We start from the raw sequence: 18831 nt of genomic DNA, 5'->3' as shown, positions 1-18831 counted from the left end.
GGGGGTTATTGGTGCCATTATTGGTCAAGAAAATGTATAATAACATTTCAGCATATTAAAGTTAAAGAGGTACCCCAGGGTGGGTAGTTCCTGTAAAAAGGAAAAAATTCTGCCAAAAGAAATACAACATTCATCATGCAGGTCTCCTCCCTCAACTTTCTGTCGTTCTTAAGCTCCGCCTACCTGACTGGCATCGCCAGTTCGCTTTCTTTATACAATAACCTGTACTAGTCATTTATTTTAAACATCATCCATATCAAGATTGTGATCACGATGCTTTGATATTGAGGCGATTCTATGAGAATAATAACATGCTGTGATAAGAGGCTCTAGCTAGCTACAATATTGGTCGCAAATCTTTGGTCACGGTTAGCAGGACGCTAAATTATTAGAAAAATATTCTTGTCAGATTTATTCTTTTGACAAGTATAAAGCCATCTTTCTTTTTGGGTTGCTTTGTAGTGACGGCTGTAGAAATAGAAACTTCTGATTTAGTATATTCAGCAGTTTAATCAGGCTTTTACCATCCGAAGGGACTTGCAAACACACCTCCATTTGTAGAACAGATGATAAAAAATGCCTTCAAAATGTATCTCTGAATTGTCTCCAAGAACAGGTTCATCAGTCATTTCTGCCTAATGTCACCTAAAATAAACTACTTGGCTTTAAACAATAATAAACCCTAAGATAATTTGTAGCAGCAAATCTGTTCCTTCAAGTTAATGACAGTCTGTGTTGATCCTATATGCCTATCCTGCACACAAGGTGGGTGGTAAGTTTATAACAGATGACTGAAATACATTCATTCTCATTTTGCCAGGTGACGGAGGAGATGCGTAAAGAGAGAGAGGATGACCTGCGCTCTCAGGGCGACAGCTTGGCGATGCAGATGGCTACCATCCACTACCAGAAGGCTGAGCGGAGGACCAAGGTCCTGGAAACCTCCAGAGCAATGCTCACTCTGCACAGCCTGCTGATACAGCAGCTCAGAGACAGGAAGAGCCTGGAGAGACAAGACATGGCCCAGAGTATAAACAACCACTGCATGGCAAGTCAACCTCTGTGGTGAAGCATTGCATCTTGGGTGGGACGCTCATGGAGATGTAAAAGGGTTCAAATGAATGTTTCATCTGAGACTGTAACGTTCTCATTATAGATCTTAATTAGTGTAATTTGACCCTTGCTACAGGGCCTGGAGGAAGCAGAACAGCAGCTTCAAAAGGAAGTAAAGGTGCTGGACGGCCTGCAAATGTCTCCCTCCAGAGTCCCAACGCAGAGAGAAGACCCTGATGAGGGAGAGGGGGAAAGTGAGGAGGAGAGAATGTTTCAAGTGCAGCGGGATTGCAGGATGACGTTCATCCTCCAGGGGGCGCTGTACAAAAGCGATCAGGTCCTCGCGCTGTTGGCTGAGAGGTGAGCTGTCATGTCAGAGTAATCTCAGGAGAAATAAGGAATTTCGTGGGTTGACACAGGCGGTTAATTCTCAGTGTTGAAACTCTCTGGTGATTTCAGATTGCAGGAAATGACTGGCAACAACCAAGCCATGGAAGATTTAAAAGAGCAAATGGAGCTCAGGAGACTTTATGCAAACTGTGATCAGGTCTGAATTTATTTTGCCAATGTTATATGCAACAACAAAATCAACAGCATGGAAAAACCCAGGGATACACTAACTTCTGTGTGCAGGTCAAAGGAAGGAGAGGGGAAAGGGTATTTACTGTGGCTCTGTGCCATGCTCCTCTTCCTCTCAGGATCTGGAGTTTGCGTCGGGGCTGGTTCGGCAGAGTCAGGTGTCTGCGGAGGTTCTCCTGGAGGCCCTGCGCCTCCTCCTGCCCACCCTGCCTGAGAGCGAACTCCTCTCCATCACCGACGCCCTCTGCCCCAAACAGCACCCGGGCTCATCTTCTGCAGAGCAGGAGCACTCGGGGTAAGGAACAGGTCAAGGATCTGTCTACTGGCAAACATTCTGCTCATTTATATTGCGCAGGGTCAACTAGGGTTAATGTGCTTGACTTGATGAGATGTGAATGACAGTTGATAGTTATTAAGCCTTAGGGGAGAAGTTGTGTTGATCGTGTGAATGAAATGTGTCTGTCCACCGCAAATCTTGGATATTACTGGGGCTTAAAATATTGTATGGGCTTATTTATAATTGTGATCCACCATTTTTTTTAAACAATATTTTATTAGCTGTTTTATATTGTCGTCGTCTGACTTCTCACTACCTTTAACCAGCCAAAGTGATCAACAAACTGCTTCCGAAGCAAAAGGCATTTCCATACAGGCTAAAAACAAGCCCAATCTATTCTTTTGAAGGGATGCATTTTGGCCTTTGATTGCTCAAAATCTGACATCCATTCAAAAGCGTGGTTTCATTTTGAACCGAAGCATCGGCCCATTAATTTCTTTCCCAGTATGTTATGATACTAAAGTTAGGCAGGATGTGAGAAGGATAAATCCCTTTTTTGGTTATCTTGGGGGCCATCATGACTGCAAGGGAGCTGGGTGGGACGATTGAGTGAGATTCAACTCTGTTTGGGAGGAGTGAGGGAGATCTAAGATTGAATAAAGATTACCCAGCATCAGACAAAAGTCTTTCTGGCTCTACTCGGCTTGCAAACAGAGTTTAGTCACAAACTAATGTGTGTAAAGCTTGCACTACTCCATGATGTGTTTTCTCCTCCCCCCTCCTTTTTACAGGGAAAAAAGAATAGAATACATTGAATCAAATAGTTCCAACAATAGTGAATACCCCTTTTCCATAAGTACACAACCATAGTCTCAGAGATTCCAATTCTGTGGTTTAGAAAAACATGTGAGTGAAGTCAGTTATGAAATAAAAGCAGCGTTCAAACACAGCTGGCCGGAACCAACCCATCTCTAAGCATTGTTTGAAATGTGAAAACTGATCAGCAAGGGTCACTTTCTCTGATCCAACATTGTTGAGATAAATGATTAAACTCATCATTCAATATAACTGTCTTCCTGATTCACTAATGTCGGCCTCCGCTGCGTTTAGATTACTTTTCTGATGAGTAATGTCTCATGCATGAGGGTCGGAGTGGTCTGGCCAAAGGACAAGAGGATGAACAATAGGTCTTTTGTATCTGCTTTTTGTTGGCAGCATAGAGTTGAATGGTTCTTTACAACTGTTTTAAATCCTGCTAATGGGAAACAGGGAAACCGCTATGTGTCTGTTTCTGCAGAAACACAACCTTCTCCCTTTTTTATTTCCTTTGACTCAACATCTATCCCCAATAAGCTCCCCCATTCAAATGGCTGGCATATCTGTCTTGCTATGGCCGTACTTGTTCAACTTTACCAAGCACATTTTTTACATAAAAGTAATAACTCCCAAATGACCCATCACAATCATTTAAAATGTGTCAGTGCTTTCAGATGTTTGTCTGCAGCATCTAGTCAAACACCAAAACCATATCATCATTGGATTGTCCTCTATTAGCTCGATTGATGACTAAAAATGTACTTATCAATGTTGCTAGGGTGGCGTGTGGCATAGTGGACTAGTGCGTTGGTGTTCGGATCAGGGGGTCACAGGTTCAAACCCCACTGCAGTCAGCATGTCGTTGTGTCCCTGAGACACTTCACCCCAAATTGCTCCTGTGGGGATTGTCCACAGTACTGAGTATATAAGTGGCTTTGGATAAAAGCGTCTAACAAGTAACATGTAATGTAATGCTTTAATGAGCATTGTAATCCGGTGATAGATGCTGTACTTTTACAGCCAGTACTAGAATTTCACAGAAATGCTAATGCATTATGATTCGCTGTTTACCTCTTTTTGGATTCAATCTGCAATATTAAATCCTCTAATGAAGAATGGCCTTGTGACACTTTACAGTTGGAATGATCCGTGCTTATTAAATAATTTGACAGGCTTCACATGATGTACCCTACTATGAAAGAGGTAAATATGTTATCTTTTAATTTAATGGAAAAGATCACAGAGCTCTCCCTTTCAAGCCAATAAGAAGTTATTACACCGTATCAGAATTTCTTATCAAAGCCCAACATTGTCTGCAGAGATCGTATCGCAGTTACGGGTTTTATAATATATTGATGACTTCTTGACCAGGTGTGCCGGGGGGGTGAACAGAGTTCTCCCTGTCAAACTGAGGGAAGAAGTGGTGCATACAAATATGCCAACTATGCCAAGCTGCACTGTGGAAAGAGAGAGGTGAGTTCACCTCATGTCTATGTTTTGCAACGAGCTGTTATATAAAGACTTTATTTAACAACATCATTAGGACTCATTTTTTAGTTCAGTGATCAGCCACATCATAAAATATCCTTTATTGATGTATCATGTGCCTTCGCTCAGTTACATGGCTGTGCTGCAGTGACCACATGGATGAGGTAAGCACTTCAACACTCCCACTCACAACAGCTCCTTTGTGCTCCAAATGTTCACAGACTCCTGGAAAAGAGGCAACGTTTGATGGAAAAACTGCTCCCCAGATCTCCTCTCCTGGCTCCAAGAGATGTTGCACCACTGCTGGTTGGAGAGGAAGGAAAGGAGGACACTCGTACTAAAGCACAACGTCCAATTGATAAATCAACCGTGACTGAAAACACAGTTAGTAAGCCGCTAAATGACACTGCAAAAGAAACATTACAAAGCACAGCAGAGGAAGACATGATGCCAGCGTCTGCCAGCTCAGTGCTGGGCGTCCACGCTACAGGAGAGAGGCTGTTTGTGTTCAGGGACCCGCCTGAACCATGTGACATCGTAGGGGCTCCTAAAAGAAAAAAGAAAAGGAACTTTCTCAATCTGAAGAAAGGCTCTGTGGCTCCGACACAACTACCTTGAGTCTGAAAAACATTGTCGTCCACAAGATTTTCTATGATGATGGTACTATATCATGGTATATAATGCTGACATCTCAAATAAATCAATAGTTGTGCTGTTTAGCTAAACTTTCTCTGTGCCTTTTTAGAAATGTCCGTTGCATGGTGGTTGTGGTTGAACAGTTTATTATTACCTCAGCCAAAGAAGTTGTGTTTTTAGTTTTTTACTGGCAGCAGGATGATGATAAATCTGCTGCCCAAATGTTAACGAAACTTGATGGCCGCTTGTAGCATGTGCTGAGGAAAAACCTATAACATTTTGGAAGGGATTTGCCAATAGGTGTATTTCTGCTTTGCCAAAGTACCCTTCTGGATTTTACATTATGTTTGTATACAGGTTACAATTGTCTCTTGAATGTACATCTTTTAAATTGTCCACAAAAGTTTGGACTCTTTTTACTGAAAAGGTTACAGTATACAAATGTGTTTTCATTAATGTGTACTGTATTCACATTAAAAAGTGTTTTTATTGATGTTCAAAACTCCAGATATCAGACACTTTTTCTGGTTTGAAGTGAGAATTGTATGCCTTGATTCAAGATGTACAGAATAATTAAATGTATCCAAATTCCAAGTTATTTCATGTGCATCAGCGTCAATGTATTTTTTTCTAAATAAACACGTGTATCTTCCTCTTAATGACCTTTACAACACAAATCAAGGCTGGAGATCCATCCTTTATTTTTGACATGTTGTTGACCCTAAGTGATTATTATAAGCTGTCATTAATATCGTGATTCTAGTGAATTTGTGGCTGTTTATCAGCAGGAGAGACTCAACCATCCGTGGTATTTGGAGCGTGCATGAACACAGCAGACCCCCAAATGTTTTCCTCACTCCCGCTGCGCGTCATCGTCCATCGCTTTTTTTCCCTCCACCACTCCATCCTTAAAACTGCTGCAGGTCCTCCTCTTGACTATTTGAAAACCGGTTCCCTGTGACACAGTTTACAGCAGCAGCAGCAGTGTTATCATCCGACATGAGGCTGGGACTCGCCACCCTCGTGTGTTTCTTCAGCTCGGTGTGGCTGACGGAGTGCGCGCCGCCGACCTGCTACTCCCGAGCGCTCGGCCTCGGCAAAGAAGTCATGACCCTGCTGGATAAGATTCACACGTTCCATCGCACGGTAGGAGATTTGACACATTCTGCAGACGAGGCTTTGCAGACTGGTAGGACGTCACGTGTTATGTATATCATCAATAATGATCCTGTTTGTTGGGTTGCAGAAAACGTGTGCTGAGATTCTACCCACGATCTTCATTGATGTGCACGTAAGTTATAAACAATGTTGTGATGTGGTGTCGGGACCTATGGTTGGGACACATGGAGGGTTAAAGGGGTTCGTATGAAACCGAGTTGTTTGCTTGACATTTGTTTTGTATTAAAACATTTAATACATAGTCAACAGGGTGGGTGACACAATCCCGGTGAGATAAGAGCTGTAGCTGCCACAGTGTGCAAGGTGCTAATTGCATTCAAGGTAGATCTGCAACGTTCGGTTAGTCGACTAATATATTAGTCAATATAAAAGACAACTAATCATTAACCTTTCTGATAATCGATTAATCACCCAAGTCATTTGTTATTAAAAAATGGCCAAAAAATGTTTTTCTCAAGCACTCAAATATAGATATTACATTTTCTTTCTTAGATTCATATCATGTGGCCTATAACGTGAATATACAGTGTGTGGGTATTGGACAGACATAATGTTTAAAACCATCTCAGTTAACTTTTACTGGGACAATTTTGAATAATATTTCATTATTATTATTGTAAAAATAATCGTTAGTTGGAGCCCTGACAAGATGCTATCTGATATGGATCCTTGGCCCTTTGTTTGCATGTTTAGGTTTATAAAACCCTTTACAAAAAAGTGTACGGTCTGTTGTGCAAAACCTAAAGCTCTGATAAGGGTAATGTAAAAATGATTCACTAGAAGATGTGTCTGTAGCCGAAGAGAGCACTGTTTGTTATTAAACTGCTGGTTTATCTTTCTAGAACTCATGCATCACAACCAAGCTTCGTGATTTTCTCTACGTGGTGCTGAACCATCCAAACCCATACTGCAGAGATCGTCCCAGGATGGCTCTGCTGAAACGTAAAATCGAGAGCTTGTACAACATCATCACCAGAATCTGTTGGCGGGTGAGAGCATCTGAAGCGCCCTGCAGTATTTTTGACCTTAACATTCTTTGTTCCCAGACCTGAGTGTCTAGATCTCATGTTTTCATTTTGTTGGCAGGACTTGGTGTTTTTCACAGATGACTGTGAGGGTATTGACACTGGACACAGTCGCCCTTACTATGCAGAGGACCGGCTGCTGCTACTGCAGGAGGAGAGTTGAGCAGTATGTTACATTCCTAAAAACACCTCAGCAATATAATAACACATGTACAATACACACTGCAGCCCACATGCATCATTAACAATACATTCCGTGCTGTTTCACGCCGTACCTAGTTGGCTCGTAGCTGCAGACCCATGTTAGTGGACATGTGTGGCTGCATTCCAGCAAGGAGTGCAGGACTTTCCACAGGAAATTTGCTGAATGCCAACCATGCCGATGAAAACCTTAAAATAATAAACCAATAAGAGATGCTTTTGAGCCAGGGCTTTACAGCTGCTTACTTACCAAGGCTGATCAAAGGTTCAAGTGTCATTAAGAAAGAAATGCTGTGTTGCCATAACCCTTGGTCTCACCAACCTGTCTTAGAGGAGCATTGTACAGCATTTTGTAAACATTTGCTGATTTGAACATGGTGGTTGAGAATGTGACATAGAAATAGATGTCATAAGCATGGCTTTGGCACACTAAGAAGCACATATAGAAACTTTTTTATACCAAAGAAGTAACTACAGTGCTGCTGTTTGTACTTAAACTGAAGAAAATGTACTTGGATTTAAGCAGAATGGGTAGAACATATAGAGCCCCCACTGTCATGGAAATATTAGAAACATGCCTGTTTTTATTTACACAGTATATATGTGTTTCTCATTTTGTAATAAAACGTCTCTTTAATCTAACAGCCTTTGCTTGTTATATTCTTTGAAGTTATTCCCACAATGTTTGCCGACTGATTCCTGGAACAAAATATATGAGGTCTGTGAATCCACAGGATCTCCTTTTTCTAGTTGTTGTTTTTTTTTTACACAGGAGAGTTATTTTGTATTTTGACTGATGCTCTGATTTTCACTGCATTTGATTAACTGATGCAATTTATGAAGTCTTGACACCACTGGACGAAAAGACAGTTGCATTTCCAGGAATCTTATTCCGGGTCAAACACAAGTAACTGGCTGTTGTGTTTTTAAAATGTGATTGATGAACTATAAGTGAAGCTGTGTGGTTTTCACACAAACCACAGTTCCCACTCACACACATAACAGAGTAGTTGCCATTATTTTGACAACAGTGTTATGACATGCTGAGTTTGGGAATTCTTGTTTCTGATATAATGTATGGACTCTGATGCCCTCTGATGGTCAGACTGTGTAATTTGCATGCAGAAAATCATTTGCTCGATCTTTAAAGCTTTTTAGACCTTAATTATGTAACAAAAGTTGCTCTTACCCATCACAGACTGAGAACTTTGACCTCATATTTACGGTGTTTTTTTTGTAACCCCTCATGTCAGCGCAGTGGTTTATCATTTTGGATTACTGCATTTTTTGTTATATGAAGTCTATCCTGAACAATAAACCAGATTTTCTTTTGGTCAAAACCTTATTGCTGAGAAATGCTATGAGTTGTTGGCTGAATAGGCTTCCCTGATATCTCCAGTGTCTTTACGTCGACAGTTTATTAAAATACTTTAAATCATAACTTGACTGCCTGCCAGCATTTGATTTATTGAAAGAAAAAAATCAAATGCAGAATATATGTGTTTGTGTGTGTGATTTGTCTTTAAAATTGCCTTTCTGATGGCAGACATTAGTTCTTTATTTGATAGATTGTCTACGTGAATAAAATGCATGTTTGCAATTTGCTGAGACATCTATCCAATAAGCAGCCAAAGGTTCTGGTGCTGCTTTGCTATTCATCGCTTTGCCGTTTGTTTCTTTGCTGTTTGCTGCTTTGCTGTTTGTTGCATGGCTGTTCGTCGCTTTGCTATTCTTTGCTTTAATGTGCGTTGCTTTGCTGTCCTTGGTCTTGCTTTCCTTGGTTTTGTCAACATATTCTGCATTTCAGAAATGCAGCAATATACTGTTAATTTGCCCATTCCCCAAATTGCCCATACACTGTAGCTGTTGTGCCATTTCTTTTTCATGTGTTAGGCCTGCAGCCTGCTACATATGCAAGATTACATAGTGTTGCATTGTGCAGGATGCAAGAATGCTGAAAACCTGCTGGGCACAGTTGAAATGCTCTGTCATCTTTAGGGTTGTTAACATAAAACCAGGATCTGCAGTGTTCCTGGATGAGGCTCATCAGGCACTTCAGGAATAAGAGGCCATCCATGTAAAGGTCATCCATTTAGATACTGAATGTTTATCCTCACACGGTGTATGACAGTGCCTTGATCTGTCACAAGGTGGTGCTATTTGTTTTAGTTTCATGTTGCCACATCAGACAAGAATATATTTCTACTATTTTATGCTGCTGATAAATCAGTACAATAAACTGTAGGTGACCCTGACAGACTGAAGATGTTTCTCTCTTTGTGTTTGATTCTGTAATTAATATCAATTCAGAGATTTTAATTTCCAGATTTTATAGGTGAGACGCAGCAAAAAACATGTCAAAAAAGAATGAAATCTGAAGCCATTTTGTTGAAAAGGTTCAAAGTATAGCCTGCTGTGATGAGAACTAATTAACAGTATTTTTATTAGGAGAACCAAATGCACTAAAACAAAATATATATATACGTTTTATTAAATAGACAAGGACATGAATGACAGACCCTCAAAATTGTAATAATGTTGCGGTATTTGAAGCAGCAAACCTGTATTTCTAATTGCACAATATTGTATTGTTCTAATATCACAATAATGGCAGAAAACTGGATCAAAACTGGTACTAAAAAAACTCTCACAGCTCCATCAGTCCTGTCCAGAAGATTATTTAAATCTGACAACACATACTAACTATAGTTTATAATCATTTAACAGCCAGCAGTTTAATTTGAAACCCATGTTTCAAGAACATATCCTGAGCCAAGAATCAAGTTGTTGCAGTTCTAAACTATCAGGTCTGAACCGCTCAATGTTAATGAACTAACCCCAACAAAAACAGGAATGTTAGTGAGCTCAGCAGCATGTGGCTTGTTAAGAAATCAGCCCACAGTGGGCTTATAAAGCTTAATTACGGTGCTTATTGATCATCATTAGAGGGCTGGAGAATCCACTTTATTTTGTTCATTAAGGCGAAACGAGAACAGAACATTAAGACCGCAGGCGGTCAGGTAATTTAACAAAGCATAATGTTCTGGGACACAGCACCAAAAATGCTGCACAATAAAAACAACAACAACTTAGCCGAAGGGTGACAGCAATCATTCTCTGCTTTGGTGAAATAAATTACCTTGTAAAGGACAGATCAGAACCCCATTTACATTAAAGCATTGGTTATGCAATTTTGTTTATGTGGCTTTCCAGGCAATTTTCCATCATTTAGCACTTTTATTGCATCTTAAGAGAAATGTTGCCTCATTAGTCCACATAAGAAAATGTTTTTCCCACTTTAATTTCCAATAGATTTTTGGCACGCATTTGTAATTACGCTGCTGAGCAAATTTGGTTGAGGTCCTAAACTCTCACATATTAGAACAAAGCTTCCCCTCCTGAGAGCCAGGCCTACTAAATAAACGCTCAACTGTTCCATTGGTTTGCACACTGAGGTGTTTAATGAAGGGTCAGTGGAGGAATTCTGATAGCAAAGGTCTAACAAGTTCATCAAACGTCAGTTATGATCAATGGGAGATTACCTTATTGATATATCAGAAGTCAATATTGTCAGTGGCCAAATTCTCAAATGAATCCAAATCAACCATGACACCCCTGCCCCCTAGAGGATATTGCAGGACTTACAAGCACACAATGAAGAGGTTTATGATGAGTCATTTTAAAATGTAAGCTCTACTTGTAGGTTGCTATTACAGAGTGACTCATGCTGATCAACACATCAGGTAAGTAGTGATAAATGGTATAAGCAGTGTTTATAACTCAATATATTGTTAAAACGTTCATCCCCTTGATATGCGGCCAAACAAAAAAGTTCAACCAAATCTTATTTCCTATATTCTTAATTTGACTTTGTCCATGACAGTCTGAACTTGCATTCCTTTTGTTTTTCTATATATTACCTTTCTATAATATTTCTGTAAGAACATCTGGTTTCTGCAGGAGGTTGACATTATGTCCTTTTGATACACGCCGCCGCAGGAGACTGGTGATGATATCTCTGCTGGTTAGTGAACATTGATTTATAACATTCTTGCTGCATGAGTCCGTCGCATAATGTGATGCAGAGCAAACACGTGACTGTGCGTTCAGGTTGGTTGTCCATTATATTAGTTGTAGTAGGCCTACTTGTATTTTGAATGGAAATATTAACCATTCCTCCTCCTACTCTATTATGAATCAGAGTCTGACGAATAATTAATGGCGAAATGTAACTTTTATTTGCCCTTTAAAACGAGAACAGATTAAATCTCATCATGAGACTGAAGGGGAAATCACAGCATCTTAACAAGTTCGTTTCGGCGGCTGCTCATAAAAAGTAGCCTACGTTTTTTTTGTTGCTGCAAATGATCATTGCGAATAATAATTTTCTTATTTTAAAACAATTATTATTGATTTGGTTTGTTCACTCACTGTTCGGATTTTCCTAAATTAAACATGATGCCTAAATCCAATGTTTGCTGAGGGATATTAATGTTATTAATTTAGGTTTAGCTGGATTAAATTAATATTTAGTTGAGTAGATTAAAGGGCGGTATTTTTTTTTCAATGTATATTTTCCAGCTTTAAACTTGTTTTTCGAAACGAAAAAGATTGTTTTTATTTAGGGCTACTCCAACTCCGAACAGAAGGTGGTAGTGTGGTATCTGGAAACAAGAAAAAATAACTTGTGTATTCAAAGGATTTTGTCTTGAAAATTATGTGAATTCATCTTTCCTCCGCATTTCATATTATAATAATGCACTTGTTTGGTAAATATTCGATTCATTACCCTATAAAACTGACAATATTGTGTCTAATATTTTGTATTAAATTACAAAATGCTACCGATAATAACCAATGCAGAACAAATAGCGTTACATTTCTATTTGTCTTCATTACATTAACTGGTTTCAAATCATTATGGTAAAACTATATTATTTTTAGTATAAAACGTAATTAATGATCAAGTAGCATAAAGGTTAAATCCTCTACTTGTTTATGTTAATATTTAAATATATATTTGTGCAAATTGTTTTTTTTAGGGAAACCGATTTCAACAGAAAAAAAATCACATTATGGGTCTTCACAATTTACGTTTTGCTAAACAATACAAGTTTTTCTAAACAATGTTTGTTTAAAAATATTCAGAGATTTAAAAAAAAAATGGCTATATTTTCTTGAATAACCTATAGGCTAATCATTTGTCTCGTAAAGTCTAATTTCGTGTCCTCTTTAGGCCTACATCTTATGGAGAAAAACAGGATAATAAAGGTTAAATGTCGATTAAACATCCCCTAAATCCTCTGCCTTAATAACCATGTATCCGAGCTGCAGAGCAGACTTCTAATAGCCCATTTTCCCTTTTATTTGGGATCAAGGGCTTTTAACTACAGAGTCAAACAGCGTCGTGTGATCTTTTGGATGATATAAACAAGTGAGTTTTGTTTTCTGTTGAAGTCCTGGCGAGATTGAGGGTGGCAGACAAAAGAAAGAAAGAGTTGAAAGAATAGACAGATCCCCTTTGGCTCTTTTGTGTCAAGTTTCTCTTCTTTTCAGATAGTGCGTCCATCCATGTGATTTAAACGCATTGTTAGGGATTATGTATTAATTCATGCTTCCTAGACATAGAGGAGCGGAGATTGTGAGAGGAAAATGCACTCTCAATTTAATTTAATACCGTGTTATATTAAAAAAAAAGAAAAAAAAAAAGGAAAAAAAGATTAAATTACACTATCAGAGCAGTTGTGGAAAAGGTACCCAGACCCTTAAGTAAAAGTAGAAATATTAAATTGAATTCAAAATGTTATTTATGTAACTATGAGCTAAGTATGTTATATTTAATCTATCAAAAGAAAAAGTCATTACAGAGAACATTTATTTTCACTGAACTATGTTATTGTGACTTTTTTTATATCACTGTAAAAGCATTGTAATCTTATAGTTTGTCATCCAATTTAAGATACCTATTAAACGATGTGGATTATAATAAATTACTGCATCATATCTTAATGCACATCGTGTGTTTATTGTTATTGAAAAGGAACCAACCGAGTGTTAGATAATTGTAGTGTAGTAAAAAAAAAATCATAAAATGGAAATACTCGAGTACTTTTTTGACATACTATGTTCTTCTAAGTACAATCTTTGAGTAAATGTCTAACTCCCAGCCCTGACTGCAGGACAGCAGCGTGTCAGCGCAGAGGAAATCACAGCAGAGTCAGGAGTGTTGCCCGTCCCAGTCCCCCGTTGACATTTTAGGAATGATAAAAGTTCCGCCTTGCCTGGAGCTACAGCCTCGCTGGAGCCGGCCTCCGTCTGCGGCAGATTGCCTTTGCTCATTACAGCAATTATTTTACTCCAATTTAACCCCTGCCTGAATGGCACAGAACTCGAGAGAAAGCATTTTAAAACTGCCGTGGTGGAGTGCATGTCTGTAATTGTCTCCCTATCCCTGTTTTGTCGTTTAAGTCTTCCTGATGGCAGAAAATGACTCATCTGAAGGAGGAAATCTTTTCTTTATGTGCCCCAGATAATATGCTTGTACACATGGTTGTAACACCCTATATTCTCCATAATGGGGTGTCACCTAGCTCAGTTTACACCCTAAACACTCCATAATAACACCCTTGTAGATTGTTTACATGCGATTTAGCCCAGAGAAGAAGTGATCTTCAATATTTATCGGTGTGTTTTGAAGTCAGCACAACTGGTTGTCAGCCCCCCCTCCTCAACATCTTCACCCCCTAAACTCTGCTGGCGCCAACCAAATCTAGGTTAGTTGTTTCAAAGCAATAGGCAGCAGCTGTAGCAAGACATTCCTTTAAATAACATTTGACAAGTTTAAATGCACACTGCACATCAGCACTGCATGGCTGAAATACCTGCTGCAGAAAGGTTTGAATTTAAGACATTATGTTGTCAATATTGTTATGGCATGGGTCACATAAATCCTAAAAAATCCATAAAAGTCTCCATGACATTTCAAATAGGATAATATTTCAAATGTGCTGTTTGATATTCCTATTTTTTAACATGATTTGAACCGGCCTGGTAAATATAATTCCATTTGTGTATATTTTCCCATGAAATTGTTTGTCTCAAGAGGCTATGTCCAATATTTTACAAGACTCAGGCCCAGACTTGATCCTAAAATAGATATAGAATCATAAAAAATATATATAAACTAAACTACAACTAAAACTACTAAAATTGTAAAAAAAATATATATATTATAAGCAGTTTGCAAAAATATAAAGCCACCATGCGAGTGTCAGTCAAAACGAACAAATGCTTAATGAAAAAGAATAAACAATTTATTGTTAAGTTATGTCACAAATATATTCATAATATAAATGAGGATATTCTTCAAATATATACAATATTTTACAGTACACATATCCCTTCCGAAGGGAATCATTCCAACAACAGACAGTGTTGTTATAAAAACAAATGCTGGGGTTCTCCAAAGAGCATTACGCATTGATACGAAAGTGTTTGTTTTTTTGCAGTGTGACAGCAGACCACTGAGGAAATCCTAAAATAAGTTTGTTGGGGCAAAATGTCATGCTGAGCGGAGTCCCACTTACTCATAGAAGCTGGTTTAATAGCCCTTCTACCTGACGGTATGATGGGGCTATCTTTCACACATTGTAGCACAGAGACTGTCCATACTTTACTGTCCACACTTCACCTACTGCAATGTTGTCCACTTCTTCAACGCAAACATTTCCACCTTAAAGTCATTTGGTCTCACTCTCAGATTACTTTCTGAAATAAGATATCTATTGATTGGCATTATAATTAAGTAAACTGACAAAAAACAGATTTAAGACTCAAAATTAAGTGACTAATAAAGTTGGATTATTTTTGCAGTGTGTGAACTTACTGGCGAGGTCAAGAGAAGGGATAAACGTCAAGCTCCTCAGAAGGGGGTCAGTTTGGAGGTCTTGGCCCCCTGACAGGACTTGACACTGAGCTCACCGCCAGGATGCCTCTTTATTTAGTAAAAAGTCACCTGTCCTCGGGCCCCTCTTCTTGCTCGGAGCCCTCAGAAAGTAGTCTAAACCCCCTTTTGTCCCACTGCACTTTCCCCTTGTCCTTCATCCATTTCAAGCGAGGTGGTACATACTGTATCCGACGTGCGCGGCGTACAGTCCCATGGGGGAAACCGGCAGCGAGTGCCTGTGGAACGGGTGCGAGCCATAGGACGCGGGGTGCGCACCGAGAGGAAAGGAAATCCCGAAAGCTGGAGGCAGCATAGGTTTAGCTGCCATTTTCAATTTTTCAAGTTCTGCCTCCTGCAGCCGCTTGGCTTTGGCCCTCCTGTTCTGAAACCAGATTTTCACCTGTGTTTCCGTCAGGTTAAGGGAGCTGGAGAACTCTGCGCGCTCGGCGATGGAAAGGTACTGCTTCTGCCGGAACTTCCTCTCCAGAGCCAGCAGCTGGGACGTGGTGAAGGGGGTCCGGGGCTTTCTGTTCGTCTTGTGTTTACGCAGGGGACACGCAGGAGGACTCAGCCTTCCTGTAAATAGACATAACACAATTAAAATCATGAACATTTAGCACCATGGATTGTAATACGCAATGACAAATATATTATATTTTATAAAAGTTCAAACACAAGCACAACCCTAAACATATTGAATATTGATAGCCTATTAACTATATCATGCACTGACAACAAACTTACGTGGAGGCGTCGGAGAAAAACGGGGACTCTGTAGCCATGAATTTCTCTCGTTACTGTCCGGGCTCTCGGGTTTTATCAACACGTCGTCAGACATGTTCATGATGTCGCCCACCGAAAACGGGGAGCTCATGGGTAAAGCAGGAGTATCCAGACTACCGAACGAGCCCATCCTAATGCCCTTCCCCAGCACATGTGACGTCCCGGGAACGGACAGGGCATCCGGTGATACCACCTCTCTGCTGGGTTTCCTATCGGCCATCAACGCCTCGACGCTGAAGGGCAAAATAGCTACTTTGGGCTTCACGGGCTCCTCCACGGGACTCAGGCTGGTCTGCATCTCGACCCGGCTGACGAGCACTGAGCGGGGGGGAAGCTCTTCGGTTTTCAAAGCAGCGGTTAAAGCTGACATGGCGATCGATGGGGCCATACAGGTCCGAATGGCACTAGTTGACTCTCGTGGGTACAGTGCAAAGAGTTAAGCAAAGTTACTGCGCTGCGCCCTAAGGTGACGGTATCCTCATGTTTATGTGACCAAATTGGAGTGCAGGGATATAATAAGGCAGGCGTGGAGAGAGAGGCGGCCAATCAGGGGCGAGAAGGGCTGGACCTGGACTTCAAAAAAAAAAGAAAGAATCACAGTGGGGAAGTTAACAATAGTAACAGAAAAAAAAACTTCAGATGAACATAAACACAACCCACTCTTAATGGGCCGTGGTTTCATTAAGACTAAATCCCACAAAAATGATGCATACCCTATAATTATCCTCCCATTAAGTTATTGACATTTTATAAAAGCAGTAGGCATTTCTATTCTTATTTCTGCTCTTTTATAACTTTTCTTTCCTAAACAGTTTGACATGCTTTATTCACATGATGACTGCTTTTGGCCATGTGCTAAATCTGGCTGGAGTGAGTCTTGAATGTTGCACAACAGTTTACTGCTGCCTCTTTATGTGATGAACCTCTTGCAGCGCGCTGTTTATTGATGGCTGCGGGGCTCTAATCAGATTGAAACACACAGGCCTTCGCAGTCATTTAGGCGTAATTATCGGGCTTGGGGGAGGGATCAGTACGATTTTCCCCCTTTGACTACATCCATTAAAGTCAAAAATGATGTGGAGTCGCGGGGGCAAGGGGGAGGAGGCACCGTGGAGCCAGGGAGAGATCTAACCCAGGACTGTCATTGATTTACCTGGGTATGCTATTTACCTCCCCATTACGCACAGTGCTTAAAAATAGGGGATTTTTGTTGTTGTTGTATTCATTGCAGAAAATAATAGGCTAATCTGGATATATGGGCAAGGTGAAATACATTTTGAATTCATACCAAAAACATATTCTCATTTAAATTATTTGAAATGCCTATATATTTTTCACCTTTTTTGCTGTGAAGTCAGTTCTCATGAAAGCGTCTGCGTCGCTAATTGCCAAGCATAAACAATCTGTCACGATTTGTCAGTCTCCCTAATGGGCAGACAAGTTATGTTGTTTTTAGGCGCCAGCAGCGCTCGGATCAAAGCGCCCGGCTTTAGGGAGACTATTGAAGGAGTTGAACCCGCACCGAGAGCGCAGCACCGCCTCCTCCGCTGCCCGCCCTAGCCCAGGGACACTGAGCCATTCAGCCTGAAAAATTAGCTTTTTCCCAGCCGATCGCACACCATTTCCATCTATTCAAATGAGCACTATGGTCGGTGTAAAAGTAAGACTCTTCTGAAGAAAAGGTCAGCATCCCTTCACCGAAAAGGGTTCCTCGATGTGTTTCCCAACATCTGCACTGGACCACAGATCCCTGTCTGAGGAGGTGTTTTTTTGCTTTTTGTGCAGGAGTATGTGAGGCGTTAAATACAGTGGGTGGTTGTGAGACCTCAAACCAATCGTCCTCATAATCTGTCTGTCACTGTGCCATAACGTTACCAAAGGGAATGAATAAACCCTTTGCAGGACCACAGGGGTACGTGGACCCCAAACCACTGCCTCATAAAGTTTAATCTTACTGTGCTGTTGCCTATAGCATAGAAATCATAAATGTTTTTCCTGGCTTGAATATTGCAATTAACATTTCAAAGTGACACTGTTATTTTACCTGGCACATACTTACCTGCTTTGCATCCATGAGCAATAAAGATGACACGATAAGGTAAATAATTCGCTATTTTGAGAGGTTTTTTTATTATGGTAATTTGAGAGGAAGTGGAATCAAATACAATTATTTTTGTTACTCTTATAAATATAAAATGTGACATGTATTAGGATAATAAATCAATACAAGTTATCTCTTTGAAAATGCGTCTTCTTGAACAACAGGCATAGAGTGATTTCCAGTTTCCACGTTCATATTTAAATTGCAGCCTCAGGTGTTTCCTAATAGTCGTTTTGCATTTGACAACAGATAACCTTCTTTGTAGGAAAAAAAAACTTAACACAAGTCTTAATTTATCATTTCCTCAGCAGCACATCCTGTGTGTGTGCAGGTAGGGCCTCCACGTGCAGCTGCGGTGTGTTTGGAAACACTTAAAGCCTCTAACCTGGAACGAGTGGCATTGCTCCGAAAAGCTTTGAAGTCACCGGAGTCTCCGGGGCCGCCACGTCCGTCTGAAGTCCCCTCAGCTCGGGGCTGGAACACTTAACCCGTCCTCCAACACCAACTCGTTAAACGTGTGTGCGTAAACACAAATAGGCACACATGAGACGCATTAACGTGTGCAGTTTGTTAACGTGCAGCAACAACGCGTAGCCTGCTAATTGTTCCTGCTGATGTGTACTCGTTCAGAAACCCATAAATCATATTGATTCCGAAACACTGCAGATATGTTATAGGGCTACTATTCCCACTGTGTTTCCCTGACTTCTGATTTGATAATATAATGAAGTTGATGAAAAAATACTTC

The 18831-nt window shown here is 40.2% G+C and overlaps 3 protein-coding genes across 3 annotated transcripts in view; 2 read left to right on the top strand and 1 right to left on the bottom strand.

Annotated features, from left to right (window-relative positions):
- The window catches only part of LOC104961958 (limbin), a 13932-nt gene extending 8412 nt beyond the window's left edge, over nt 1-5520 (top strand). The window contains exons 16-21 of the mRNA XM_010790329.1: nt 821-1048; nt 1190-1413; nt 1513-1600; nt 1752-1927; nt 4097-4198; nt 4435-5520. Coding sequence (XP_010788631.1) covers nt 821-1048; nt 1190-1413; nt 1513-1600; nt 1752-1927; nt 4097-4198; nt 4435-4831 — 1215 coding nt within the window. The 3' untranslated portion in view covers nt 4832-5520. The remainder of the gene's footprint in view (nt 1-820; nt 1049-1189; nt 1414-1512; nt 1601-1751; nt 1928-4096; nt 4199-4434) is intronic.
- A 192-nt stretch (nt 5521-5712) lies between these two features.
- On the top strand, nt 5713-7901 carry cytl1 (cytokine like 1). The gene is made up of 4 exons (XM_010790327.1): nt 5713-5995; nt 6096-6140; nt 6871-7017; nt 7115-7901. Exons 1-4 carry the CDS (start codon nt 5849-5851, stop codon nt 7214-7216), a joined length of 441 nt encoding a protein of 146 aa, XP_010788629.1. The 5' UTR covers nt 5713-5848; the 3' UTR covers nt 7217-7901.
- Nucleotides 7902-14549: 6648 nt separating this feature from the next.
- msx1a (muscle segment homeobox 1a) lies at nt 14550-16472 on the bottom strand. Its single transcript, XM_010790326.1, has 2 exons — nt 15944-16472; nt 14550-15775 (listed from the first exon to the last, which is right to left on the bottom strand). Exons 1-2 carry the CDS (start codon nt 16368-16370, stop codon nt 15363-15365), a joined length of 840 nt encoding a protein of 279 aa, XP_010788628.1. The 5' UTR covers nt 16371-16472; the 3' UTR covers nt 14550-15362.
- Nucleotides 16473-18831: the final 2359 nt, after the last annotated feature.

This window comes from Notothenia coriiceps, unplaced genomic scaffold, assembly GCF_000735185.1.
Source record: "Notothenia coriiceps isolate Sejong01 unplaced genomic scaffold, NC01 NC01_scaffold00034092, whole genome shotgun sequence".
Classification (NCBI taxonomy): Eukaryota; Metazoa; Chordata; class Actinopteri; order Perciformes; family Nototheniidae; genus Notothenia; species Notothenia coriiceps.
Note: the sequence above shows the minus strand (reverse complement) of the source record. Positions and strands in the feature narration are given on the sequence as shown.

Excerpts from the sequence above, each read along its gene's own strand:
- msx1a (XM_010790326.1), bottom strand. The coding sequence starts at position 16,370 with ATGGCCCCATCGATCGCCATGTCAGCTTTAACCGCTGCTTTGAAAACC. Across the intron at positions 15,776-15,943 it reads TTTTTCTCCGACGCCTCCAC|GAAGGCTGAGTCCTCCTGCG; the intron begins GTAAGTTTGTTG and ends GTCTATTTACAG.
- cytl1 (XM_010790327.1), top strand. The coding sequence starts at position 5,849 with ATGAGGCTGGGACTCGCCACCCTCGTGTGTTTCTTCAGCTCGGTGTGG. Across the intron at positions 5,996-6,095 it reads TTCACACGTTCCATCGCACG|AAAACGTGTGCTGAGATTCT; the intron begins GTAGGAGATTTG and ends GTTGGGTTGCAG. Across the intron at positions 6,141-6,870 it reads CGATCTTCATTGATGTGCAC|AACTCATGCATCACAACCAA; the intron begins GTAAGTTATAAA and ends TTATCTTTCTAG.